At 44.3% G+C, this 27,178-nt stretch overlaps 1 protein-coding gene across 4 annotated transcripts in view; it reads left to right on the forward strand.

The window, feature by feature from the left end:
* GRHL2 (grainyhead like transcription factor 2) overlaps positions 1 to 27,178 on the forward strand; it is a 144,790-nt gene that overhangs the window by 100,679 nt on the left and 16,933 nt on the right. For 3 of the 4 annotated variants that reach the window (XM_031691211.2, XM_015246052.3, XM_031691210.2), the window contains exons 9-13: positions 2,936 to 3,094; positions 10,107 to 10,194; positions 10,682 to 10,821; positions 15,249 to 15,280; positions 24,009 to 24,103. In XM_031691211.2, the coding sequence (XP_031547071.1) occupies positions 2,936 to 3,094; positions 10,107 to 10,194; positions 10,682 to 10,821; positions 15,249 to 15,280; positions 24,009 to 24,103 (514 nt within the window). The remainder of the gene's footprint in view (positions 1 to 2,935; positions 3,095 to 10,106; positions 10,195 to 10,681; positions 10,822 to 15,248; positions 15,281 to 24,008; positions 24,104 to 27,178) is intronic. The other variant, XM_015246054.3, reaches the window with a different exon arrangement.

The following is a 27,178-nucleotide window of genomic DNA, read 5'->3' on the forward strand; positions in this document are numbered from 1 at the left end:
TTGGATATTGCCAGTAAAAATCTGTTATTTCAGTGGCTCTGTCCCACTCGAGTGGCCCTTATAAATATACACGTTTCGTTAGCTAAGCTTTCTTAGTTGAGACTTGGAGCTGACCAGGACACAATTAATACTGCCTCCTGCCTGTCTGGGTGGATGCCCACTGTGAGTGATGTGTGGGGGATCAGTGAGCCAACCAGGAATCCTAACAGCTTAGGAAATACAGAGCACTGTTCTCGCCTGGCTTCTGCAGTACTAGGCAGGCGTTGTGAGGGAGAGGAAAAAACCAGTCTGGGTCGAGGCCCCTGTGGCTTACAGCCACCAGCAGGAAGATTTCTACCTGAAATATATAGCCAAGAATATAAACAACTGCATGGTTCATCAGAGTGATCATCTGATTTGCTGACATAAAGCTGGGTTGATTTATACATTCTGGCCAAGGTAACCCTTTTGCCAGTAATGACAATAACCATAAAAGAAGTCAAGTGTCCCTAGGAAAGTATGCTTTTATTTTTTTGACCTAAAGATCAGCATTTGATGAAGCTGTTGTAATCTTCAGAGCACCACTGTGTTGTCTTCCCTTCCCCATCCGTCCTCCGACTTCTGTGACTGCAGGGGCCGTAACTGGTGCCTCTGAGCGGGCACCTAGCGTGTCTCGGGGGCGTGGTGAGTATGTCTGTGGCATGAATGACCGTCCTGTGCGGTGAGGGCATCTCCAGGAGCAGCGGGCAGCATGTTCTGTTTATTTTACCCTGGAAGCTCGGTAGGAGAAACAGGCACGGCAGGCTTTCCTAGTGATCTTCGTCACTCAGCAGCCCTAAACCACTTGACATCTGCATCTTGAGTCACTCTGCCTTCACGACTCCTAAATAATAAACAAGTATTTGTGAAATCCCTGGTCTTATCCCTGTGTCTCTGTGGGCTTTGTGTTTCACTTTGTCCTCCAAGTTCAGTGCTCCGTGTTCTCGCCGCCTCTGTACACACATCACTCTCCGTGGAGAGCCCTCACCGCCGTGTGCTGGTCATCGCTGGATTACCCGTCTGTCCTCCCCTTGGACTGGCCGCTCCGTGAGGCTGGAGCCTGGCTTTCTTCTGTATCCCCAGTGCCTAACACTGTGTTTGACCTACTGTGGACTGTACGTTGATATTTACAGAATGAATGAATGAGTGAATGGATAAAAGGAATGAATGTGTGAAATGACCGTATTTGTGGTGAGATCATCTTTAGGCATTTGTTTTCAGACATGGCTGGAGATGTGAGGTCCTGTGGCCCGGGGTGCAGGGTGGTTGTAATTGGCATGTCGCTGAGACCTGTCATCTGGCCTTGACCGCTGTCGATGTGGTGCCTTGCTAATGTGTTTCTCATCACCAAGTAAGAGGCTCAAAAATAAAGAATGATCCTTGTGTGGATATAGCACTAAAAATGAGAGATCCGAAGGCTTGCAGGCCTAGGGCTTGAAATGAATTAGGTCAGGCCTGGTAGTTACGTCAAAAATTCAAAAAATGGCTTTTAAGATGCAGCTCCTGGCAGTGGTGCCTTGCTTTCTGCAGGGCTGTTCTCTGTGGTGTGAAAGGCTTCAGGTCCCGGGTTTGAAGGTGAATGAAAACGTCAAGGGGATCAAATCAAACAAGAGTCAGATAATACATTGGATGAAACGGTTTTCAGAATACATAACTGTACGATTTAAGAACAGTGGGTTTAAAGTTTTCTGTTACATAAAAACAACACTTAGGGTATTAAATGAAAATAGCACTGAGGGTATAATACAGTGTGCTTCCTTTTTCCCCAGAGACCGCCTACTCATGTGGTTTCCACAAGTCTAGGTGCTGCCCTCAAACCCCTGGTCCACGATAACTCACCTTTAAATGGTGCATATTGACGCCACCACACTATATAAAAGGAGGCTAAACTTCGTCATTTATTCTCCTCCCTTTATTCCTCCCAAGATTTTATAATAAAATTACTGTTTTCAGTTCTCCTCTTGAGCAGCGCTATCATCTTTCGTTGTTTGCTTGAGTTTCCACGTTTTCAGATTCATGTCATTTTTGTTGTGTCTCTTGACACCTCATGCTGTAAGAGGAAGATGCCGGTGTCCTTACCACCTTCCCTCCCTCCTGTCTCCTGTCTCACCTTTGCCAGCTCTTCTTTTACTTTTTCACTGAGTGAAAGCGTGTTCGTATTGATATTCTGTTCTGCAGGGAGGGATTTAACAGTGGTTTAAAGGGAAAATTGAAAACCAAAGACAAGAAGTGACTTTCCTGAGGTCTTTTAGCTGGTTAGTGCTAGAGCTGGGACTAAAACCTGGGGCTCTGGACTCTCAATCTAGTGGGCTTTCCAGATGAACTCACTGACCTCATTCATCAGATGTTTCCTGAATGCTTATTCCCTGCCAGGCACTGCATTAGGTACAAGTAATGCAAAAATAATTAGAAGTTGTCTCAAATCTCATACTCTCACTCAGGTCGGAGAGACAGATGTGTAAACAAATAACTATGTTCCAGTGCAATAAGGCACAAAGGAAGGGGTTGCATGGCTTAATTTTTTATCCCACGGGTCAGAGATTAGAAAAATTGACATAATTATTAGAAGTGACAGTTTTAACACGTTGAGGAGACAGTATTTCACCCAGTTAACTTATGCATGTTTGAAAACTAAGACTTTGCTGATGCCATTATAGGGAAGTAATTTAAATTGTCTGTTTTAAAATTGAATATAAAAGCAAAATTTTTATCAATTTATAATTATAAGTTATATAAGAAATCATGTTTTATGCATTCAACACTTTTTCTGTGAGAAGATCCAAATATTCTTCAGTTATCCTTATCGGTTTGTTTAGTATTTTGATTTTTAAGTCTAAGGCTTATGTGTTTTTTATAGATCTTTTTCATGGTGACTTGTGACATTTTCCTTTTTTTTCCTTTTTTCTTCCTCTCTCAGATTTTCATCACCGTGAATTGCCTGAGCACAGATTTCTCCTCCCAAAAAGGGGTGAAAGGTCTTCCTCTGATGATTCAGATTGACACATACAGTTATAATAATCGTAGCAATAAACCCATTCATAGAGCTTATTGCCAGATCAAGGTCTTCTGCGACAAAGTGAGTAAAAATGACAGTTTGTCATGAAGGTATTTTTGTTATTAGATATTACTTTGAATGACATTTCCCCCTTGTCACCTTCTCTTGTCTAGTGGTGTTAAAATAATCACTTACCGACCACAGCAGGAGTGGTAATCTTTCATCCTCAGTTCCGATTAGATAGCAAGGGAGTCATCAGTCACCTGTGTTATGTTTTCTTTGTAGTCAGTCATTCTACCACTAATTAACAACTGATTGACATTGCACTGTGCTGTGAGTCTGACTCACTTAGATAACTGAAATAAGGGATTAACAGTTTTTAGTAGGTATATAGATCCTGTCCCAGAACATATCAGTATAGCCCTTATTATTTTATGAGTTAAATGGGTTCTCATCTAGAGCCTTTTGGAATGGAAATGGTACCAATAAAATAAGTTCAGTCCTCAGGAGATGTAGTTATTGAATCTTCCTGAACTTCTCCATAAGAGACAGAACAATTAGAACAACCAAGATTAAAATCCCATGATGATGTGACAGGAGACCCTTACAAACCCCAGATGTGAATGGGACCAAGCATCGACAATTTCAAGACCTGTGTGATGTCAGCGTCGTGAGGGAAAGTAGTGGGACCACTTGATGACCAAAGACCAGGGAACCTACAAAACTGATCCAGGGTACAGGACAGTGAAGTGGACCACCTGAGGGCAGTGTGTGAAACTGGGGTGGAAGGGTGTGAACCGTGCAGGCTGCAGTTTACTGGCCGATGCAAGGGGACAGAACATTGATGTGTTTGAAGGGTTTGGGGCTCTATAAACTCTGGAAAGGTATAAATGGAAGCTCACTTCTAGGATAAAGTCCTGCTCTGAGAAAAGCCTCCTGAGAGTAGAATCCAAGTTAAATTGGACCAAAAAAAAAAAAAAGTTCAAAGGAAAGAGAAATTTCAAATAAAAAGGAAGAGGGGAAAGGATACAGAGTATGCAGATCTCAGGAAATACAAGACTATTTTCTTTTATCACTTTGTGAACACAGTTGAAACAGGAACATGAGAGTCATGAAGCTAGACTACTCTAGCCCTCTCATTTCACTTAGAAGTGACTAGCAGAAATGAAAACAGTTGAATTCCATACAATGTCTCATGAAAAAAAGATAAAAGACTGACTTCCGGTGGACAATGCATGCCAGAAAGACTTGCCTACAAAACAGGTGAACTCTGTAGCCTAATGTTCCAAAATGAGCCAAATGAAACTGAGAAAAGTCATAGGAATGATGAAGAACAACATAAGTCACAATTTGAAAAACTCAGACATGGGATGTTCGGAGAACAGAATGACTTGAAAAGAGATCTGATAGAATCAGGAAAAAATTTAGAAGCAAAAGATCGAAAAATTTCAGAAGTAAAGACTACACTACGAGCAACACAAGAGTGAATAAATATAGAAGATAATGCCTTAAGAGAAATACAGGTTGGAAAATAGCAGAATTTTAAAAATCGGAAGAAATGAAGAAACATGTAAGGAAATAATAGATACAGGAGCCAGGTAAAGAAGAGCTGATAGACATATAATATGAATCTTTGAGGAAGAAAACTGTAACAATGGAAAAGAAGAAATGCCAAAAATGACAAACCAGGAAAGCTTTAAATTAAAAGTGTATATATTTAAATGGCATACCACGCTCTTGGGAAATTTGATTCAGGATAGCCATATCAAATTGTTAAGCCGTTGGACTTTAAAAATATCCTTTGGGCATCTAAGAAATTTAAAATAAAGAATAAGCAATTTATAAGGAAACTTCTAACATCAAACTTTTCAATGGCAACACCTTGTCAGAAGACAACGATATTTAAAGTAATCAAGTAAAGAAAATGTAAGCCAAGGATTTTATGTCTAGCCAAGGTGATTTTCAAGTATAAAGACTACAGGCAAAAACAAAACAAAATAAAACAAACACAAAACCACCAATGAACAAACAAGCAAAAATCCAGGGAATATTCTTCTTGGGAAATCTAGCAAAGAGCAAACTTTAGACAACCAATATGGTGGTAAAGGCATGGATAAAAGGACTGATGGTGTGCATTAAGTGTAGATTTACTTATAGAGCTAATTTTAAACGATGCAGGAGACAGTCATGGCAATCTATGTTCTGACAATGTAGACATAGTGCAATTATTTAAAAATTAGGGAGGATGGGAAGAGCCTATGAAAAGTAGAATAAGGTGGTAACTGCCATAGGTGTTAACTGGACATAAAAGGGGAATTCAGATTAAATCCTGGTGAGAGGAGAAGAAGGGGAGAAAGAGGTTAGTGGCTAATTCGGAATTTCCCAGCATTCTTTTTTTTTCAATTGAAGTATACTTGATTTACAGTGTTGTGTTAGTTTCTGGTATATAGCAGAGTGATTCAATTATACATATAAATATTCTTTTTCCTATTCTTTCATACTCTTAAAGGTGCTGCAGTCAGGTGTATCAAAGATAGACCATGCCATTAGGATGTCTGAGTTGTAGTTTAGCAGTGAAAGAGAGCAGGAGGAGGTGGGCATTTGTGAACAGAAGGCAGAGATGGTCAGGAGAAGAGAGAAGGGAAACCATTAACTGGAACTGCACTGGGCTTAAAGACATGCATGCAGCCTGGCAGCAAATGGCTCTGAAACTCTGACAGCCTAACTGATCTCAGTTAGTGCTAATCGTCAGAGTGGCACAGCCCACTCAGGGACAGTTAGGTGGCCTCTGTGTGGCCTCTACAGAGGCCATTTAAGTCGGCAGACACAGTTGCGCGAATGAGAACACTGCCCGCGAGCACAAGTAACTCCCCAGAGTCACATGGTGAGAAAGTCAAGGAGCTGGATGTAAATCCAGTTCTGATTCCAGACTCATACTCCTTATATCTTTATTTTTCATTTTTTTAATCTTTTTAAATTGAAGTACAGTCAGTTACAATGTGTCAATTTCTGGTATACAATACAATGTCCCAGTCATGCAGATACATATATATATTTGTTTTCATATTCTTTTTCATTAAAGTTTATTACAAGATATTGAATATAGTTCCCTGTGCTATACAGAAGAAACTTTTTTTAAAAATCTGTTTTTATGTATAGTGGTTAACATTTGTAAATCTCAAACATATGTCTTTAATTCAGCATATTAAACATTATGAACGCATTTTCAAATGATGTACACATGGAATTTTTCACGTACAAATGGGAGCACATTTAAGCAATTTGAATTCCCTTTCTTTATCCCAAAAGTTTCAAGGGAGATGGTAGAATCCCCCTCCATGACTTCCCTTCTTGAAAGTGAGGAGTAAGATTAAGAGCAAGGAGAAAGGGAGGGAAGGATGAACAGAAGCCTCGGGCTGTCCATTTACCTTTATGTCATAGTTGGAATTGAAAGTAGGAAAGTAAGGGCTTAAGGTATACTCATATAATTATTTTTTTCAACAGAGTTGTTCCAATAAATAGTAAAAATTAAAACAAAGCAAGAATGCAGAATGAATAGAGATTGTTGTATTATTGCGTTGTTGCTCATTTATGTTCTAGAATGAGAGGGACTCTAAGAAGTTAGTGATGTAAAGAGTTGCTAGTGAGCAGCATTTACTTCACACCTCCTGATGTGGAGAGGAAACCCATAAGGAAGAAATCTCACGGGACAAGCAGGTCGTATTAAGCTTAACCGTTATTAATTTTTCTGATAAGCTAGACATAAAATCTTTTATTATAATTTGCTATCATATTTCCAGCTCTAATCTCAAAATCCAGACAAAACTCATTCCTAGGAGACTGAAAAGAGAAACAGTTTAATTCTTGCACTTTGAACTTTCTTCTAAAGCAAAAAAATTAAGAGCTATTCTATTTTAAAACTGTAAATTTCCCAATCACAGTCCAAAGTTTTAAACAGATGAACTTCTGTACTATTTTTAGTTCCCAAGCTTGATTTCTAATTAATGCACCTGTGAAATTGCAGATGAAATGAAAGGCTTTCTCTAACTTTTTTTTGATATTATGATACTTCTATTGAAATACATATGTTTGGGAATTTAAAAAAATTCAGGAGCCGTCTATTAGCTTTGCCTACACCAATACGTATATGCGTATCTGTATATTTAATTACTTCCATTATCTCATGAAAAACAAGAATTTCATTACTGCAAACAACTATGTATTGTTCAGAACTTGAGAATAAAGCCGCATTCTCTTTAATTTTTTTCTCTTTATTAATTCTTGTTTAGAATGATCTTGGAGGCAATGGCTGTTAAAGATTATGAAGAGCCGAAGAATCCGCCCCTTGGTATTTTCTTGGTACTTGGCCAACTTTAGGTTGACGCCACAGTCTTAAAATAAATTAAAGAGAAACAATTTAAGATTCAAATAAAAAAACAAAGATCGGGTGGCAAAAGTGATCACAAGATAATCAGGAACTACTCAGGCATATTTTTCAAATTTAACCCTCCGTAGTGAACATATAGGTGGGGGAAATTATTCCAAGTGATAAATTTGGTGTTTGTAGCAAATTATACTCTTCTGGAAGAACTAGATTTCTTTGCACTTTATTAAGAGTGGAAAGAATATTTTCTAGAAGCTGTGGGTCACAGATAATCACAGGAAAGAAAGGAATTCTTGGAAGGTCATGTTCAAGGACACTTTCTCCATTTTAATTGAATGTATCAAAGCCTGCCCGGGTCATCATGAAGTCAAAGCTTCATTTTAGAAATGAGAACTGTGGTTCTCCTAAATTTGAAAACTATCAGAATTATTTTCTAGTGCTGGAATCTGGGCCTTCTGGGCAGGAAATTTCTTACATAGATGTGTCTCCAAGACTAGGCTCTATGGAGAGCTGCTCTTTTGTTTTAATCCTTTGGGTTTGGCTTATCAAAAAATACCTGTAAAAAAGTAAGCAGGTGATTTTATTTTCTAAAAATTGACATTGAACATACATAAATCCAGAAACAGATTAGTTCTAGACATTTTCCTCATAGAAATAGCACAAAACAAAGCACTAATTTAGAAACAAAATTGTTTGACAAACCTTGAGGTGTGTCTTGGGAGATCTGTAATTTATATAGGTCAAGTTCCCACATTTCTACTTACATTGAATACTATATTGTACAGAACCTCAAATATATAGAAAAAATGTTTTACATGGACACAACAAAAAAAAGAAAAATAGGGGCCTTTTGCTTATATGTCACACCCCTTGAACAAGGTAATGTCTGTGCATTTAACCCTCTATTTTTTGAAAATATTATATGTTATCTGGACAAAAAAAAAAAAACTCTACAAAACCTTAGTATATCTTGAAGAGACTTCCAGAGGAAATATTTCTATATTTTAGCTTTTTCTTTCTATGAATTTCCATGGTTTATAAATATCAGTGACAATTCAAAACTTAAAAGTGAAGCACTGTGAGATAATTATTCCCTTTTGGTAGTAAGAAGTTTTTTGACAAAAAAATGCATATTTAAAATATCTGGTTAAAATATTTTAACTATCTGAATTTTACCTATGTAAAGCTATTAGAACTCACTGGGCACAGAGTAAGTGCCACGTAAGGGATTGGCTGTAATCACTCATTCTTCTAGAATCAGCTCTAAAGCCATGTCCTTTATGATGCCACAAATTCCCGTGGTGTCATGGCCTTACTTTGGCCAGAATTGGGAGTCTGCTTTTTTAAAAGTTTGATAAGCAAAACATATATTTCAATGTTTCAGTTCAAACCATTTGTGTGTCCTCTTCTGGGAATTGCCTCTTTCACGACTCTTGTTCATTTTTTTATTGGTATGGTAGTTGCTTTTTAAATTTGAATCATTATTTACATATTAATGAGGTAACGTTTTACATGATATTTTATTGCAAGCTTTATCACCAATTTGTCCTTTGTTTTTTAATTGATTTGCATGTGTGTGTAACAGAAGGATTAAATTTTTATACTCTCAAATCCATCTCTTTTATACATGGTAAGTGGGGGGTAGTTTCTGGAGGTGAAGTTGCTGGCCAGTCCACACTTTACTAGTCTTGAAATACGCTGCCACAAAGGGCAGGAACAGGAAATGCACATGTCAAATCTAGGGGAGGAGTTTCAGCTGGGAGGTGTCTACCTGGATGTCACCTGTCTAGAATGTCGTAGAAAAATAAGTGAAGATCAATTCTTCTGCCGCAAGAATGGAGAGAGAGAAAGGAAAAGGCAACTGTGTTGGAACGTCTGTATTTGGGGAGTCAGAAGAGGAAAATGAGTTAGCAAAGCTGACATAGAAGAATGACCAAAAAGAGAAGAGGCTAACTGAAAAATCATTGTAGGCCAGGAAGGCAAGAGACATAACGTGATGGTCAACTGGTTAAGTCAGATGGATTTGGCAAGAGAAGCCAACGAAGAAGTCAGATTACAAGGAACAGAGGGGCAAAAAGGAGGTGAACAGACCAAACTCTTCTCTGTTTGGTTGAATGAGCACCATCTCCAACAGCATATGAACATAGTAAAGCAAAACCCAAAATCATACTCGTATGGACCAAGCGATCTTACATCCTGTGCAGTTTCCTTACACCCTCCTTCATTTTCACCACCGTGATGATGCTTAAAAGTTCCATACCAGCGAGCAAAGGAAAAGCTGTATAGGGAATTCACACTCAAGTCTAATGCCCTCTCTGTGCCTAGGAATGAGGTTGACGGGCCAATGCTTCGTCCTGTGACGTTTTATTATAATCACTAAAGTTACTGAAGCGGCTTCACTGGGATAGGGAACTGGGTCTGGTCTTTCTGTAGGGAGTGAAAACTAGAGTTGTTTAAATAGGCAAGATACCAAAAAGGGGGGGAAATCTGGGGGAAGTGGCTCCCTTGGAAGCCAGCAATGTAGGGTAGACGAAGGGCCGGTCTCAGCCTTCAGAGCCGAGGCCTGGCCTCACCGGAGGGAAGGGGATGGGACCGCCTGCTCTCCTGCCCGCGTGTGGTTTCTTGCCCCTGTGACTTGTGCGCAGAAGGTCTTTTTTGCATGCTCTGGTCACATGTGCGGCATTGTCTGCGTTTGTTTTTCCCTGTCAGGGAGCAGAAAGAAAAATCCGAGATGAAGAGAGAAAGCAGAACAGGAAGAAGGGGAAAGGCCAGGCCTCCCAAACCCAGTGCAACAACTGTGAGTGTGGCTGCCGAGGGGTGGGCCCCGCCGCCCCGGGTCCCTGGGGAACGCGTGGAAGGGCGGGGGTTGCAGGTAAAACGCAGACATGCGAGGGCCGGCTTTCTTCTCCCTAGCAGTGGAGACTGGGTGAGCCACCCCTGTGAGAAGCAGATAGAATCACATGATCACAGTGTTTGAGCAAGGAGGGGCTTTTGTAATATGGAGAGACCAACCCCCTCCTTCTGCAGACAAGGAATCTAGGGCTCAGAGAGGGACAGGAGGGCGAGGGGACCGGAGCTCCCGTCGGGAGAGCTCACTCGAAGTCCCGCTTTTTCTGTTAGTCTGGTGGTAGGAGAGGAGAAGCTTTTAAGCTGTGTTCACATCTGTGGTGTTTGGGAAACTTCAGAGGAGACAATCAGGAATTCTAGCTAAGACTAGCGCTTACAGGTGAGAGCTCTCAGTCGTTCGTAGCCCGCTCATGTGTGGGTTTTGTGATCATGTCCAGCCTCTGATGGGAAGTTGGCGGCGATACCCTTACAGAAGAAGAGCGACATCACCTACTTCAAAACGATGCCCGATCTGCACTCCCAGCCGGTCCTCTTCATACCCGACGTTCACTTTGCAAACCTGCAGAGGACAGGACAGGTATGGCCTTACCCGCTAACATCCACTTGCCGTCCATCCGTGGGGCTAGCAGAGCCTTCAGATAGCATCACTTCAGGCACTGTTGACTTTAAAAATAAAACCTCCACTCCATGCATTGGGCAAAAAGTCAGTCATTTCCTACAGAAAATGGAATTATTATAGAAAGGAACATCTCAGGGGAGGAAACCGACTTAGTAAGGGGAAGAAGACAGTGAGCTGATACCTGCGAAGTGTTGACAAAGAAGTGAAAGAGGAAGAAAGTAAGGAGGCTGGTAACCTTTAAGAAAAGTTTTCTTTTGTTATTTTTGTCATGTGGGATCCGCCTGATGCAGTGGAGCTCCATCTACTGGTGGGAAGTTGTACCTGTAACTTTTAACAGTGGCACAAGAGGAAGAATTCTTTGATTAAATAAAAAAACTCTATCAACAAATTTTCCCTTAGTAAATTAACAGTTACTCTTGAATAGGTAAGTTATTTTACACCAAAAGAAAAGTGAGATAGTAGACAAGACTTTTAAAAAATAGTTTCTGTCTTCTAGGTATATGTACAAGTGAAATTATGGAGATAATATTATAATAACATAAATGCCCAATAGGTAACTCCTTTGGTAGCTCAAGTTGATGAAATATTATGCAGCCACTAAAATTATAATTATGGAAAGGATGTAGCAACACAGGAACCAGTTATGATAGTGTTCAATGGGGATAAAAAAATGGAAATGCCCATTTGTGTCTATACTGTGATTCCAAATATGTACCTGAAATTCATCAGGAAAAATTGTGATACCTGATGAGTAGGGTTATGAGATGGATGACTGTTTTTCTTTTAGTAATATTGTCAGTGTTATTTATTTTATGTGATAAATTAAAATTGTGTGAGAAAAAAAAACTACTTCCCTAGCATTAGACAGAGTTGCCTTTCACCAAACCAGTAGGTTTAGTGACTCTAGTGTTGATTAGTTTTTGTTTAAAAGCCAAGTCCTCTGAGGAAAGGTCTGTTTCGAGAAATAGGTGCTTCCTGACGCATTCAAGTTTTTCTTCCATTCAAAGACACTCGCTGGAATTGACCTTAGTCTGAGAGGAGAAATCATTACTGGCTTAACTTTCTCTCTCTTGAGGAAATTTGTCCCCTGTGTCACTTCATTATATGTATGAGACAAAGCTGTTACACAACCAGGACTTTTCTGTTGCTGTTCTTGACACAACATGGTAACAAAATACCTATAGATTTTTTTCTTAGAATGCATTCCACTAAAATTTAACGTTCCCATCTTGTCTTACTTGTTTGATAGGAAAAGGACCCAAAGAAGAAAGGAAGATGTTATGATTTATTAAGATATGAGTGCTGGCACCTAATTTTATTTATTTATTTTAAATTCCCCGTAACATGGTGGTGACTTGTATGTTTACAGTCTTTGCCTGTGGGATTTTTTTTGAAGCTGGGTGTCCACACTTTCCAGAAGAAAGGAGAGAATTGAGTTAAATTGCTCTTATTGTTTACTGTCATGATTCTGGCTTCAGCCCCGTGTCAAAGCTGACAGCCTGACCTGTTTTCTTGGCAAGATTCCCCTGAAATACACAAAGCTATAAATGAGTCTTCAGAGAAAATGTGACCAAATCTGGCTGCTCGGGACTGTCAGTCCTCTGGCCTCATTTGCCCCCTCCGTGTCCTGAACTGGGCTCCTAGACTGTGGCTGAATCAGAAAGAAAGTGTAGTCTTCACAGTTTGTTGGTTTCAGTGGTCTGTAAGGCAGCCCAGTTAGAGCCCTCTGGGGCATCGGCAAAGGGTCCTGCTGTCTGGGCACCACCCTTGAAGAGCCTCAGGCTTTGCCTGTGGCCTTGGAGTCAGAGTTAAGGGGGTCAGTGAGGGAGCCTGCCAGAGCCGGGCCACAAAGGAACACACTCTTCTGTGCTCTGGAACAACACGTGACTATCCTCTGGTTGATCAGCTTTCTTGGTCAAAAGACAGAAGCACCTACGGAGGCTGGCTGGGACTTTGAAGGTTGCCTTTTCTTAGAAGTGCTGGGAGCCTTGGGAGATGGGTCCAGGGGCAGGAGGGAAGAGGGCAGTGCCGTGGCGCTGGAAGTAGCAGGGGGCAGGGGTTGGCTAGCTTTAACGTGCAAAGCAAGAGCCAGCCATGGCCGGTCAAAGGCTGGGCCAGCTTTACCACGAGGGAGCAGGGTGGGCAGGAAAGGAAGGCAGGTGATAGTGGGCAGCTCGGGAACCACCGCAAGCGTGAGCCTGGTAAAATCAGCCCAGGGCAACTCTGCACAACTTTGAGCACGCAGCCGTCTAGCTTTCACGGTCAGTGAGCACCCCAAGCCATGCGGAAGGCCCACCAGCTGTGGTCACCCAAAGACACGGGCCGGGGAGCAGATATTTTCACTGTCGGCCCGCATGTCCTCTCCGTCCTCGTTATCTCATTGATGCACTAGTGGGTTGGAATAGTCATCAGACGGTTATCAAAACCTGGTACGAGGGCGTGAGCCCAACGTGCAGGCACAATGGAGATCCTGTCTCCCTCTCCTTGCGCTGAAGCCCTGATAGTCACGTGGCCTTCGTTGGGAATGCCTTTAAGAGCAAGCGATAAGGGGAGCTTGGGAGAAACTGTGGGATGCAGAGGCATCACGCTGCTGGGTAATGGGTACTTAGCAGGTATCAGGCATCTGAACCCCAGGAGGACCTCATTCCCCCTCCACTCTCAAGAACCATCTCCCCACTCATGGCTGGTAAACCATCCTCCCACAAATCACAGGCGCTCTTGATGAGAATTCAGGTTCCCACGTTCCATTCCAAGTCTTTGAAATTAAAATCTGCCCCCCCCCGGTGGGGGGGCTCATGGAATTTGCATTTATGATAAAGTCTCCAGATAGTTCTTATGCACTCGAAAGTTTGAGAAACACTGTTTAGAAATTAAATTCGTGCAAGAAGCCCTGCAGGTGACCAAGGAGAAACTAGGTCATTACGTGCGGCGGGGAGGAATGACAGTGCGAGGGTGTTGATAGGAGGGGCCGTTCAGGAGCCAGGAAGATGCTTAAGAGGAGGCTGCTTCCAGCTTGAGGTCCCTAGTCACCTTTGCAGAGAGCCGTTCTTTACCCTGATACCCAGTTGTGTGTGCAGTGCCATGGCCGACTCTCTCGCTCATGTAGGTCACTCAGTGTGCATTGTGGTGGTCCCGTTACTAGCACATCCCAATGACAGGTGCTCCGATGCCACACTGAGACTTAGGGTGGTGAGGAAGAAGCTTCTTATCTTCACTGTTTTCTGTTTAAGAAGAAACAACATGCTGAATGCATAGCTGAAGTTGAAAGAAAACAGGAGAAATCCCCAAGGACTAAACCAAAAATTTTTTTAAAAAAGAAACAAAGTATACAGTAAAATCGACTCTAAGAAAATTTAAGAGGAAAAAGTTCCCGGTGGAAATCCAGGCTAGTGACTAGCATGACTCATTCCCAAAAAGTTCCGGGTAACCAGCTTTGTTATATAACTAAGTCTGGGCTTGGCAGCATTGCGGGGACTGCCGAGAGCCTATGAGGAAGTTTGCACAGAGGGTGCCTGTCTAGGCACGGCTGTTCCTCTCTCAGGTGGCTGTGGCAGGGACAGCGATGAAATGTCCTAGAACCAGAAGTGACTTTCAAAGGTCGTGTGTGAATGTGGGATACTAGAGTATTATTCTTCATCCAAACAAAAATATTCCTGAAGCACATAGTTGAAGCTCACAAAAGGCTACCCACAATTAATTTTCATAAATAATTGAGTCAAGAGGACTTAACATACGTAGCAGATTCCCTCTGGATTTCTTGAGTTGCATCAAATAATAAGGAAGCTTCATTATTTTTTCTAATCTGATTCTACCTGCCGCCATGCTGACCACCTAAAGAAGTCTCTTTTCTGAGGTCTGCCTTCTGATCAGAATACCTCCTAGAGCGAAATGATCTTCCCCAGCCTGAAGATAGCTGACTCCTGGATTTTTGTGGTTGTGGGATGCCAGGGTAACCAAGGCCCCTTTGGGGAATAAACAGAGATCTGGGGTTACTGCCGGGGGACCCTCTTGCTCCCCTCCCCTCGCCAAAGCGCACTGCCTGGAGTCAGTTCCCCTGTGGGCTGGATGGGATTGGTTACTCACAGGCCCTGCTCCAAGACCTTTCTAAACAGTGATTTTTAGATCTTCCTTAAATACTTCCTCATTGTCAAACCCAAGATCTGGCTTAGGGGCTATAGGGAGTTGATTAAAATCTAAGAATTAACCCCAGGGAGGCTATGAGAAGGTTAAATTTGTATTAGACACACACGCACAGCATCATTAAACAGGTTTGTCTTTTGTCTTTTTCAAGAGACAGTGTAATGCATAGGAAGGCCTGTGCATCATGGAATGTACTTCCCTTTCTGGTGTGTGACTGGCAGTAAGCCTGTTGTTTTGTTCCGCAGGTGTATTACAACACGGATGATGAACGAGAAGGGTAAGACACTGAGCCCTTTCACTAAAACACCCGAAGTCAGTCTGTGTCAATAGAAATGGCTTTCCAGGCACAGGGGAACGGGGGCGGGGAGGGGGAACTCCTTCTCAGCTCTGGACGCAGAGCTAAGAAATGCTTGATTCTGGGCTTTGTCTGGGAGGAAGCTGGGCGAGACCATTCTCCTTCCCAGTCTCTCTTACCCTCTCTCCTTCCTGTGATCTGCCTTTGAATAGCTAGCTATGTTTTGAAGTCATACATCCCTCCAGTTCCACCCTTTTGTTGATAATCCAGTTACTGTAATCTTTGGCCCCAACACAAGATCAAGCTGAGCTCAAGGCAGAAGCCAGGGAGACAGCCTGTCCTACCCTGTGCTCCCTGGCCCCCCTGCACGCACCTCCTGGAGCCCTCCCCCGGGGACGCGAGCTGGGTGGTCTCTGGTGAGGCTGGCTTGGATGGGAGCTGAGAAGGCTGAAGATCGTGTCACTGTCCTTAGGACTGTAGGTAAGAGAGGGCCTACGCAGGGCACTAAAGTCTCCCAGCGTCTTGCACATCAGGTCTCTGCCTCGTGGCTTTCTGTGCACTAGCTCACTGTGTAGACTCCTAGATCCGAAAAGGAACCTTCAAGGTCATTTAGCTGAGCTTGTCTCCTCAGCAGTGTGACACCATGTACCGCATCCTTAGTAGGTGGTCAGCCAGCTTCCAGTCAAACGTCCCCAGTGGTGGGAATAATCTGGGTGGTCTCACCCTGTATGTGAGGCGAGAGTCTCGCCCTGTGTACGAGGTGGCTCATTGCACTGCAGTACAGCTCCAGCTCCGGAGAGTCTGTCTGTTGAACTGACGTCTGCCTGCTTTTGACTGATACCCGGTGGCTCTGGTTCTGCTCTCTGGATAAGTGTCATCCTTTCCTTCTCACGCAGACACAGTTACCTCTCAGGGTCTTAATTCTGCCTCTGGGGGAACCACCAGATTCGTTAATGGTCTCCTTACAGTTGGCTCTCAGAAATACATGTGTTCTGAACCACATATTGGGATAATTTCTCCTTATGGCCTGAATGCTTTTTTGTCTCTTAATGCAATCTAGAACTACATTTATTTTTCAATACCTACGTTACACCACATATGTACAACTAAAATCGTGGCTTGCATTCATTACATATGCATAACTAAAATTTCTAGATCATTTTTTTCAAACTATAGTCAAACCAGGGCTTCCCTGTGCTTATATAATTAACCTATTTACTTATAAAACGTTTCAAAGAGAAGCGAGGGGACCAGCTAGTCCTGAGTCCCTTTTCCAGAGCAAAGCTCGGCAAACGGCAGGCCGGTGACCCACCAAGGCCCACCACTTGTTTTGTTCTGTCTGCAAACATTTTTAAATGGTTGAAAAAAATCCAAAAGAAGAATATTGCGTGGCACTTAAAAATGATGAGATTCAAGTGCCCGTAAGTAAAGTTTAACCGTCACACAGCCACTTTAGTGCCTTTGTGAGTTTTCGAGGGCTGCCGTGGTGCCACAGCAGCAGAACTGAGCGCAGAGATTCTGCCGTAGTTTTGGCAGAGTCCATCCAGCCCGGAAAGCCTAAATATTTGCTTTGCAGAAAACACGTGCCACCCTCTGTCCTAAAGGACAGGGAATCTCGAAAAAGTCAAGTAATTCCCTAGTTGGTTAGGAGCAGAACCTTATTCAGGATCTGACCTCTAAATTCTGTGTTCTGAATTTCCTAAATACCTTATTAGATTGTCCTTTTCCTCTTAGTCCGTAGATAACATATTCCAGTGGCTGGGATGAACAGAGATGATCAGCGCCATCAATTGTAATCTGTTATTCACATGTCTTACAAGGGACGCTGTGGCGTCATGGAAGGACGCTGACTCTGAGCTGGGGAAGCCCACGCTCTACGCCTGGGCTGCACTCACCTGTGGGAAAGTTGGGGCTGCCCCCCTGACCTCTGGGCTCTGTTTTCCTCCATTGTAACATGGAGATTTTGTATAAAATGGTCTCTAAGATCTCTGGTGAAAAAATTACAAGGGAGAAATGTCTGGGACCTGAATGTTCCTACGTGTGCACTTGGAAATCTGTCTCAGCTTAACTGTCCTGCCTTGCAAGTTGGCAACATGTAGGTGGCCAGCTGACCTACTTTTAACTCTTTTGGCTTGTCTTCTCTGGAAAAATTACCCTCTGCTATTGCATAATCATGAGGCCAGAGGCCCAGCTCTCTTACTCTTACCCGTCTTCTAGTCAGAGTTCGATCGAGCACTCTTGGCGGCCTTGGGGCCTCAGTGTTAACACACAGTAGCTACTTGGCGATCGATCGTCATGTGTGAAAGTGACCATTAACATTCACTGACTACCTTGGCTGGACACTATACTCGGTGCTTTATATGCATTATTTTATTGAATTCTTCCAAAATTCCCATGGGGAAGTACTATAATTACTTCCACTTTATAATAAGGAAACTGAAACTTTAAGAGATTAAGAAACCTGTTCTAAGCTGCACAGCTGGTACGTGGTAGAGACAGGACTTGAACCCAAGTCCAGCCGCACTCCCATCGCCGGCCTTTACCCATCATGCCCTATCACCTAAGCCTCTTAATTCTCCATCTGTGGCGGCCGTGGAGAGATGGGTCTTCATTGTGATGGCTCCCTCGCCTTGACAAAGGCACATCGTTTGGATTTTGGGACCCAGATTGTGACAAGCCCAGATGAGAGTACCTGGCAGAGGGGGTCAGTTCACCCAGCCCTGAGGAGTGCCAGCTCTGCTGGTGTTCGCACAGTCTTCGTCAGGACTGCCTGGCCCGGTCTCCTCACTCCCTGCCAGGAGTGAGTCAGCTAGTGTTAGAGCATCTAACTGCATGTTGGAGAGACTCATTCACACAGCGCCAGCTGGAGGAGACAGCCCGCCGAGGCACACCGGAGCCCTCTCCCAGCAAGTCCGAAGCGAGCAAGGTGGCCAGGCGCAGACTTGTCCACAAGGAGGAGAGCTTTTCGGCCAGAAGTGCCAGCAAACCTGCATGCAATTAAAGAGACAAACTGGAGAAAATTCGGGTGGGGTGGGCTAAGGAGGCTTCATCAGCCAAGTACCTAAACTAAACAGAAAGAGCAACCCCTGTTTGTTCCTACCTCTCTGTCTAAAGATAAGTGAGTTTTGAGGGTGACTTTTAGTGCTGAATTCGGAGGTCACAGACCCCATGCAGGCTTGTTTCCTAGGGAGGGGCTACAACAGTTAGATACAGAGGCTTTTGGACACCAGCTCTCGACAACAGGTCTCTTGCAGATCAGAATCAACCTGGGGAGTTAAAAAATACTCATGTCCAGGGTCCGCCCCCAGGGATATTGATTTAATTGGTGATGGGGTGCAGTTCAGGCACGGGGACCTTTTTAAAGCCCCCAGATGATTCTAACGTGTGGCAGTGTTTGAGAACCACTGCTCTAGAGCCAGCCAGCCATGACTTGAGTCTTACCTTGACCTTACAAGCTCTGTAACTTACAATAACAACCTTTTGGGGACTAATTTCCCTCATCTAAAAATAGCAAATATTCATACCTATCTGCTAGAGTTATCAGAAGCATTAACATGTAAAATGCCTGATACATAGAAGGCACTTTCATAAAAACATAGCTATTATTATTGTTAAGGTTCTTTTTCAGGCTTTGAATAAATGATGCTTAACTGAGAAATGGAAGAAAGGAAGACGAAGAATAATGGCAAGAACAAGCCGGACGAAAAGAATATTCTGTAGAGCTGGGCTCTTAACCAGGGATTCCTAAACGGCTCTCATGGGGAAGAGGGAAGGGCTTCTTCCTCCCCGAAATAATATGGAAATTGATATGCAAATATCATGCACGGAGAGAAATGCTATTTCCCTTGTTTCTGGGGGTCTGGTCTCCACCTCCATCAGATCTCTAGTTCCTGGAAAACCCTTCTTGCCTTGATCCTCACTGGTCCCAACTGAGATGCCCCCTGATCCAGCCTGCATTGAGGACCCCTCAAGTCTAACAGCTCTGTGGCTTCGCACTGCATTTGGGGCACAGGGATCCTTGGGAAATCTGGGCATCCCTGTGTCTGGAAGACAGTGGTCTCCCTCCCAGAACTTGCCATTGTCATGATGCTGCTTGGGACACTCAGACTGTAATCTTCTCCAAGAATCTCTCATTTCCTCTCTTTGTCTCAAAGACAGGCCACTATCTCCCTTGTATAATCTCAAAGCCTGAGGCTTTAGCAAAACAAAAGCCAGAAGAAGCAAATGTTGGGCAGGACAACCCTGCAGTTTGGTTCCACCCCGGCTCTCAGCTCCTCAAAGTGACTTCACTCATTGGTTTCTAAGTGACTCCAGCAGAGGTTCCTGCCTTTCCTCTTGCAGGAGGGAGGGCCCTGTAGATGCTGCCAGACCAAACCATGAGCTTGATTGCAATGTTGCTGAGAAAGAGGCAATTCTGGGTGGCCATCTTCCATGGAAGCAAACACTTTGGCGAAAATTCAATACCCTCCAGGGAAGTTAGCGATAATCACCAATCACCAGGGAGCGCACTTAATCAGCATAATATCAGACCTGAGAAGTCATCACCCCGTGTTCATCAGCACAAAATAAAATTCTAGAATTCTGCACTATTTCCCTTAAAGGAGCAGCTTCCCAGGTAACCAAACACTTCTCTTCAATAAGATTCTCAGGGATGCTAAGCAAATCATGAAATGTAAGTTATGGTGGCCTGTGTTTTGCCACCTATATACATAGATATAAGATGATTACAAATATAGAGCAATTTCTCCAATTTCCCAAGGTGAAGATGAAAACATGAATTAAATCTTTTGGGCCAACTTGACTAGGTAAACTTATGGACATAGCCAAAAGAATCAATGATTACTGATACTTACTTTGTTAATTTAATTGCACATATCTTTGGGTTCTTCCCCAAAGAGTGATTTTAGTGTTGAATAAATTAATTGAGAGTCTACTCCATCATTTGAGAGACTTTTGAAGACTTGAACAGAAGAAGAGCTCTTTTCTGAGGCTAACAAGTTGGGAGGAGCGTTAATTTCCTTAGGGCAGAACTGGTGATTAGCTTAACATAGGCCATAAGCAGAGTGGCGTCCGTGGTCCCAGCAGCTACTTTCTGTGCTTTATTTTGACACCTCCTCACTAGGCATCGATGCCTTGTGCAGTTCAGTCTGGCAGGTAGGGCTCAACACTGCCAGGTATAAGCAGAGACTCAGGCTTCAGACCCAAAAAACTTTCCAGTTTTCTTCTGATGCAGCTTAGTGGTCCTTTGTTTATAACTCAGGGACTTGCTTTCCCTGAGATTGACCGCACAAGGCAATGGCTTCATATGTTGCCGGACCTGGAGTCACTCCACGTGTTATCCACACATTGTGCCAGCAGGATGGAGAGTGATATCAGAGAAACACCGACTCCTTGTGCTCGTCCTTTTGTGTACAATCCAGTGTGACTAGACAGGGCACCAGGAGACCTGGAATCTGTGCTCTTGTCATCTATCAGTTGGGGCAGACATATCTGCCCATCTTTTCTCGTCTTGCTTTGAAAAGAAATGAAACAGTTGAATTCAGACCACGTAAGGTTATCGACTCCTACTGGGTGTATAGATTTGAAAGTGTGAAAAAGCATTTCTGAACCCCCAGGAGAAATGTGATTTATCCAAGATGTTATTTTAATGGCAAAGTTTGTCATGACTCAGAATGGGGTACTGTCAAAAGTCAACAAGAACTGGAAAAATATAAATAAATCTTTCTTGGTGAGAAAAAGAAAACCACTACTTTAGGAACCGTAGCACAGCATGAGTTCCTGGTGATATTTCAGGCTATTTACCCATTGTTTGCCTACTGGTCACTCATAGCCGTGTGAATGGATTTTTAATCTTCTGCTCCCGAGGTCAAGGTCAGTTTGGTTCCAGGACATGACAGAATAATATGACCTGCTTTTATGACTTGAAAAAAAGTGAGGGGAAGATAGGGGGAACAGTGCTCTAAAAACTTATTACCACCTTCAGCTGGGACTTGAGATTGAGTTTTTCCTCTAGTTGTTTCCATAGTTTGACTTCATTAAGGAATAAAATAAAATGCTGACCCTTAATACCATTTCTCATGCCCTCACTCATCAGCATCTCAGGTTACCGAGTGGGTGCTTTATCTTGTGGTTGTCCCTCAGCGCTGGGTTCTCTCACTCTGTAGCTGCATTGCCCTGCATAAGACACGTAACACCCTGAGCCTTAGTTTGGTCGTCCCTGAACTAGGGATAAGATTGGTCCCTGCCCTGCTGGCTCAGCGAGTGCTCCTGAGACCTAACTGACCAAGGAGATGAAAAGCACTTTGTAAAATGTGGTCTTATTAAAGCTGAGAAACATAACTTTGGACCGTCTAGGGTATGAGATGGTAAACTAAAGCCTTGTTGGTTTAATACATCACACTATTAGAATGAATAGAAATACTGGCTGGACTGTCCACAGTTTAATACCATGTGCTCTTTCTACCACTAGACCCCACTATTAGCTCGACCTGAGAATTGATAAGAAGCTTCTTTTATTTATTTATTTTTTACTTATTTATATTGAAGTATATTTGATTTACAGTGTTTTGTTTTCTGGCATACAGCATGGTGATTCAGTTATACGAACATATATATTCCTTTTCATATCCTTTTTCGTTATAGGTTACTACGAGATATGGAATATAGTTCCCTGGGCTGTACAGTAGGACCTTGCTGTTTATCTATGCTATATATAGTAGTTAGTATCTGCAAATCTCAAAATCCCAATTTATCCCTCCCTCATTCCTCCCTAGTAGCCACAAGTTTGTTTTAAATGCCTGTGAGTCTGTCTCTGTTTTGTAATAAGGTCATTTGGGTCTCTCTCTCTCTTTTTTTAGATTCCACATATGAGTGATATCATATGGTATTTTTCTTTCTCTTTCTGACTTCACTTAGCATGACGATCTCCTGGTCCATCCATGTTGCTGCAGATGGCATTATTTCATTCTTATTTATGGCTGAGTAGTATTCCATTGTATAGATACACCACAACTTGATAAGAAACTTCTTAATGACAGTGATGCCAGTAGGGATTTGGCTTTGGGGCAGGGTTTTGTATTATCTGGGAAGCTTGGGACTGATGGAATGTCAGTCTCCCATGCAGGAAGCTTTTCCAGCCCCAGCCCTTAAATTGGACCATAGTGGTAGTTTGGATTATTTACTACCTGATGGTGAATGGAAACTTGGAGCTCTTTCAAATTATTTGCCTTATGTGGTCTTCCCATATCTCTCTTGCTCAAATCTCTCCAGCTTTAATTACCAGCATCGTGATCATCGTCATCTCGAACTAGCCCTTCAGCAGTACTTACAGTGCATCAGGCAGCTCTGTGAGTGATTTACATCTGTTGAATTCATCTAATTCTTTCAACAGCCTCCTTTTAAAGACAAGCAGACCGAGACTCAGGGCAGTTGAAGAACTTGTCCATGTTTCCATAATTAGTAAATGCAAAGCAATGGTTTAAGCCATGGTGGTCTGGACCCAGAGTCCATGTCTTAACAATTCTGTTGAGCTGCGTATCTAGTGTCGCTTCATGTGCCTGCTTCCAGGAATCCCCAGCGAGATAAAAATTTCTAAAAATCTGTACCTACTCTCTTGAGGGCCTAAAGGACAGTAAACTCCACACAGAAGCATTTTCTTGGTGTTTTAGTCAGCTTGGGTTGCTGTAACAAAATGCCATAAACTGAAAGGTTTAAGTAACAGAAATTTATTTCTCACAGTTCTGGAGGCTGGAAGGCTGAGATAAGGGTGCCAGTATGGTAGGTGTCTGGTGAGGACCCTCCTCTGGCCTGCAGACTCCCATCTTCTTGCTGTGTCCTCACGTGGCAGGAAGAAGGAGGGCTTCCCATTCTTAAACTCTCCCATCATGGGGGCTTCACCCTCATGGCCTAATTACCTCTCAAAACCCCCACCCCCGAATACCATCGTACTGGGGGTTAGGGCTTCAGCATGTGAGTTTGAGGGGACACGTGCAGTCCACGACACTCAGCATCAATGACCTCTCTTCAATGACAGTCTGTTTTTCCAGTTCCTTCCTCTTGGACGGCCCTTCCTTCCTCAGAGTGCCCAGAAAGGACAGGGATGTTGGGAAGAAATGCAGAATCCTCAGAACTGGCTATGTGGGGACATGTGGGCCCTCAGGAAGGGGGACCGAAACCTTCTCCCAAGAGGAGGGAAGGGCCAGGCAGTGAAGTCTGAGTCTCTAGGGAACCAACCTGATGGAGCCGCAGAGCAGCAGGAAGAGAGGGAGCCTCGCCTGACTTCCAGTGCCACGTCCAGAGGTCACACCGAGCCCTCGGGGCTGGCGAGAGAATGCAGGACACCCAGGCCCTAGCTGGAAGGGTGGGTGCTGCACAACTTGGAGACCACGCAAACACCAGGGCTCTCATCTGCATCCCCAGCCCTGATCTTCGGAGCAGGAAGGGGAGTTAGGTGTGGAACGGAATGGCTAAATCCCATGAGGTCTCACCTCATGGATCTATGTTCAGCAACAGGAAGGATGTCGTAGGGCTGCACTTTAAAGGTATTGGCATGTGTGTTCTGCTCAGACAGGGATGACAAGGGGGTTGGTGAGTGGATCTAGCTGTGACTAGGGATGGTGTAAACCAAGGGAAGAGACAGGGACGGGCCCACCTGGGGACTGTGTTTTGGCACCCTTCCTGCCGTACCTAACACACTGCTCATCTCTTCCAGCAGCAGTGTCCTTGTGAAACGGATGTTCAGGCCCATGGAAGAGGAGTTTGGTCCGGCACCTTCGAAGCAGATGAAAGAAGAAGGGATGAAGCGAGGTACCACTCCTGTTGGCCCCCACCCCCACCGAGGGCACTGCTGTGGGAACCCATCCTCCATTATGATCAGTGGGGGCCGTTTCACCCTGGAGAGCGGAGAGCATGCAGCCCAGCCCGGGCCCCTGTGGTTCGGCGCTTGCCTGGAGATGTTTTTGACACAGGAAGTCCGCAGTCTCCTCCTTTGCTTTAAACCTTATCTTTTAAACATCCTAAGCAAACGTTTATTCTTTCTGGGCACTGGTTCTTTCCTTCGCCTTGAGGGAGATGTAATGGATACACTGACTCATCGGGAGTGAGATATAAGGCTGAACAAGAAACCCTTGCCGTGTATGACAGTAGGGCTGAGATAAGGGCTGAGAATCGCTCAGTAGGGGTGCCAGCAATTCATCGCCCACAAATAAATGAACCTGTTTTCTTTGACATCACAACTTAGTCATTTTCTCTCAGTCAAGGATCTTAGTCCACTTCACCCAGAGAGTGAGAAACGAAGCACCAGTGTGTCAATGTCTTGCTCAGCTTTTCGCTGCTGAGCTGACTCCCTGTCCATCCACATGTGAGAGGGAAGTGCGGGGGTGGCCGCTGGCCGCACACCCTGCGGTAGCCAACACCCAGAGCTTCCAGAGACCTTCAGCTTGCGCAGCCCTGGACTGTCAGTGAGTCAGGTGACCGTGTTCAACACGTACACCATCTGCACAGGCTTGAGTTTTTTGTTATTGAGGAATTTTTTCCTATTTGTTGAAATGGAATTTGCATAATGGCCAAGAACAGCCTCTCTGCAGCCTCGCTCAGCCACCTAGAGTCCTATGATCTTGGGAAGGTCCTCTGATCTTTAGAGTCCTCATTTGTGAAACAGGGTTGACAAGAGAACCTCCATATATAGAGTGAGGATGAATGAGTTAACGTATGTGCAACACTGAACTCAAGTGCCCAGGACATAGTAAGCCCTCCGTGCTCACTAATATAATTATTAGTTTTATTTTTAGACCTGGATCTAGTTAAGGTGTGTTATCATAGACATCAGTGAGTAATTAGCATTTCAGAATTCAAAGAGCATAAATTCCTGAGTAGTGTCACTAACATTTGTAACATATAAACCTTTAAAGGATTTTCCAACATCCCAGGCTCACCGTCAAATACTCGAGTGCACTTTGACTTTGAGCTCCGCTCCCGTCTGCCTCTTCTAGCTCCTCCTTTCCAGTGAGGCAGCCTCGTATGGAAATCAAGAGCACACGGGCCAAAGCAGTTGTAGCTTACATCCATGTTTAGTACGTGCTGGCCGGTGCGAAGGTCTTGCGTTTGTCAGATTATTTTGAGGTTATGAGGTCTGCACAGAAATTGCCACCAGGAATTGTGCTGGGCTGTGAGGAAGAGCAGTTATGGCCTTTGCGGCACCTGCCCGACAGGGACACACGGGGGCGCTGCAAGCTTCCAGCAGTAGAGACCTGGTTCTCCCAGGAGCGGCTTTTCTTTGGCAAAGGACAGTGGAGTCGCTGAGCCCCTGGCCTGGAGCCCCTGCTCTGAGCTGGGCTTGGACAAGCACAAGGAGTCAGGGTCCCTGACGGCGCCTGCTGTTTGTGTGTTAGGAGTTCTCCCGGAGAGAGAAGGATCACAGCAATCGCCAATGCCGTCATCTGCTGTTTTGCCTTTGCAGCCACTCCTCAGGGTGGCCCGTCGCACTCACTGGGGGCCGCCCCTGTGGCTGGCTGCTTTTGTCCGTACAATATCTGGCATGCATGGTGGTGGTTACTGCTGCCCCTAGCGGAGTGATCGTTACCCACAGATACGACCTGAATGAGAGCTGCCTCCCTGGGCGAGCCGTGGGGGTGAGCTGTAAGCCCAGCGGGCGGGTGTGGCTGTCAGCCAGCCCAGCGGGAGCAAGGGGGCCCTGCCCGCTCTGTGCCTTTCTCCAGCCCCTCCACCTGCCTCCAGGCCACCATTAACTCTTCCCAGGGCCTCCTGCAGCAGGAGTAGCAGCCATGCTATTTCAAAGACCAGGCTTTTCAAAGACGAGATCAGGAAACACAATGGAAGCAGTACTCATTAGAACATTGTCTGGGGTTTCCTTAGGGTCAGCCTACTGGAAATGACAGTGTTCTGCTGGGGGCTATGGGAAGAAGTTATAGAATGTTCACCTGTAACAGCCAACGAGGGGGTTTTGTTCTGTTGTTTTTCACTTTAATTTTCCTCATCTAGTCGTAATGAGGTCCTGCAGTCTAATCACGTCTCTTCATCCTGCTGAGATTGAGTCCGCTGATAGTGCCACCAGGCCCCTAGATCATTTTTAGCTGAAATGGGGGCTACACAATATTCCTTCCAAAGGCCCAAACTGGGAAATCTTTGGAGACATTTTCAATCTATTTATTTAATTGATATTTAATTTTTATACGTGGTTATGAGAAGAAACTCTAAGGTTTCTTCTTCTTTTTTTCGGCTGTACACAAATGGAACATCTGGCTGCAGAAAGAAAATGATGCAGGCAGACTCCATGTGCACGCATAGACTTTGCCATTATAAAGCAGCAGCGTTAACGAAGCCCCTGGGGATTGGACAGGAGGGGAGAAGGGGTGGGGGCATGGGTTAGAGCTGATTTCACTTCCCAGCTCCAGCTTCACTCTTTCAGGTTGGTGGTGACCGGGGCTCAGTAGGTGTCTGCCGTAGTCGGGATCCAGGCTCAGCAGGGTTTTGGCTTGTGCTTTCGTCCTATAGTGGCCAAGTGCATGGGGCTTCAGCCTTGGCCCTCTTCCTTCCCTCTGAAGGAAGAACCAGAGGCCACACCCCTGGGAGGAGGGAGAGGGCAGCCAGCTCGCTGGGGCTGGAGGGTCGCGTCTGAACAGCAGCTCCCAGTCCTTCCTGGGAGCTAAGCCTGGAGCAGTTGCCGCGAGGCTGGGTTGGCAGTGGCAGGGTGTCTCCGTGTCACCTGGGGTCCCTACCATCTCTCCTATTCTGTGCATGGTGAAATTCAAATTATAGAGAAATGAACAGAAAGCTGCCTGCACCTTTGCTGAGGGCCCTAGAACCACTGCAGCTGCCTCCCAGCAGCACCTACTGAGGGAGGGACGGGTTCCGCGCGCCAGG

Source organism: Vicugna pacos, chromosome 25 (assembly GCF_048564905.1).
Source record: "Vicugna pacos chromosome 25, VicPac4, whole genome shotgun sequence".
In the NCBI taxonomy this organism is placed as follows: Eukaryota; Metazoa; Chordata; class Mammalia; order Artiodactyla; family Camelidae; genus Vicugna; species Vicugna pacos.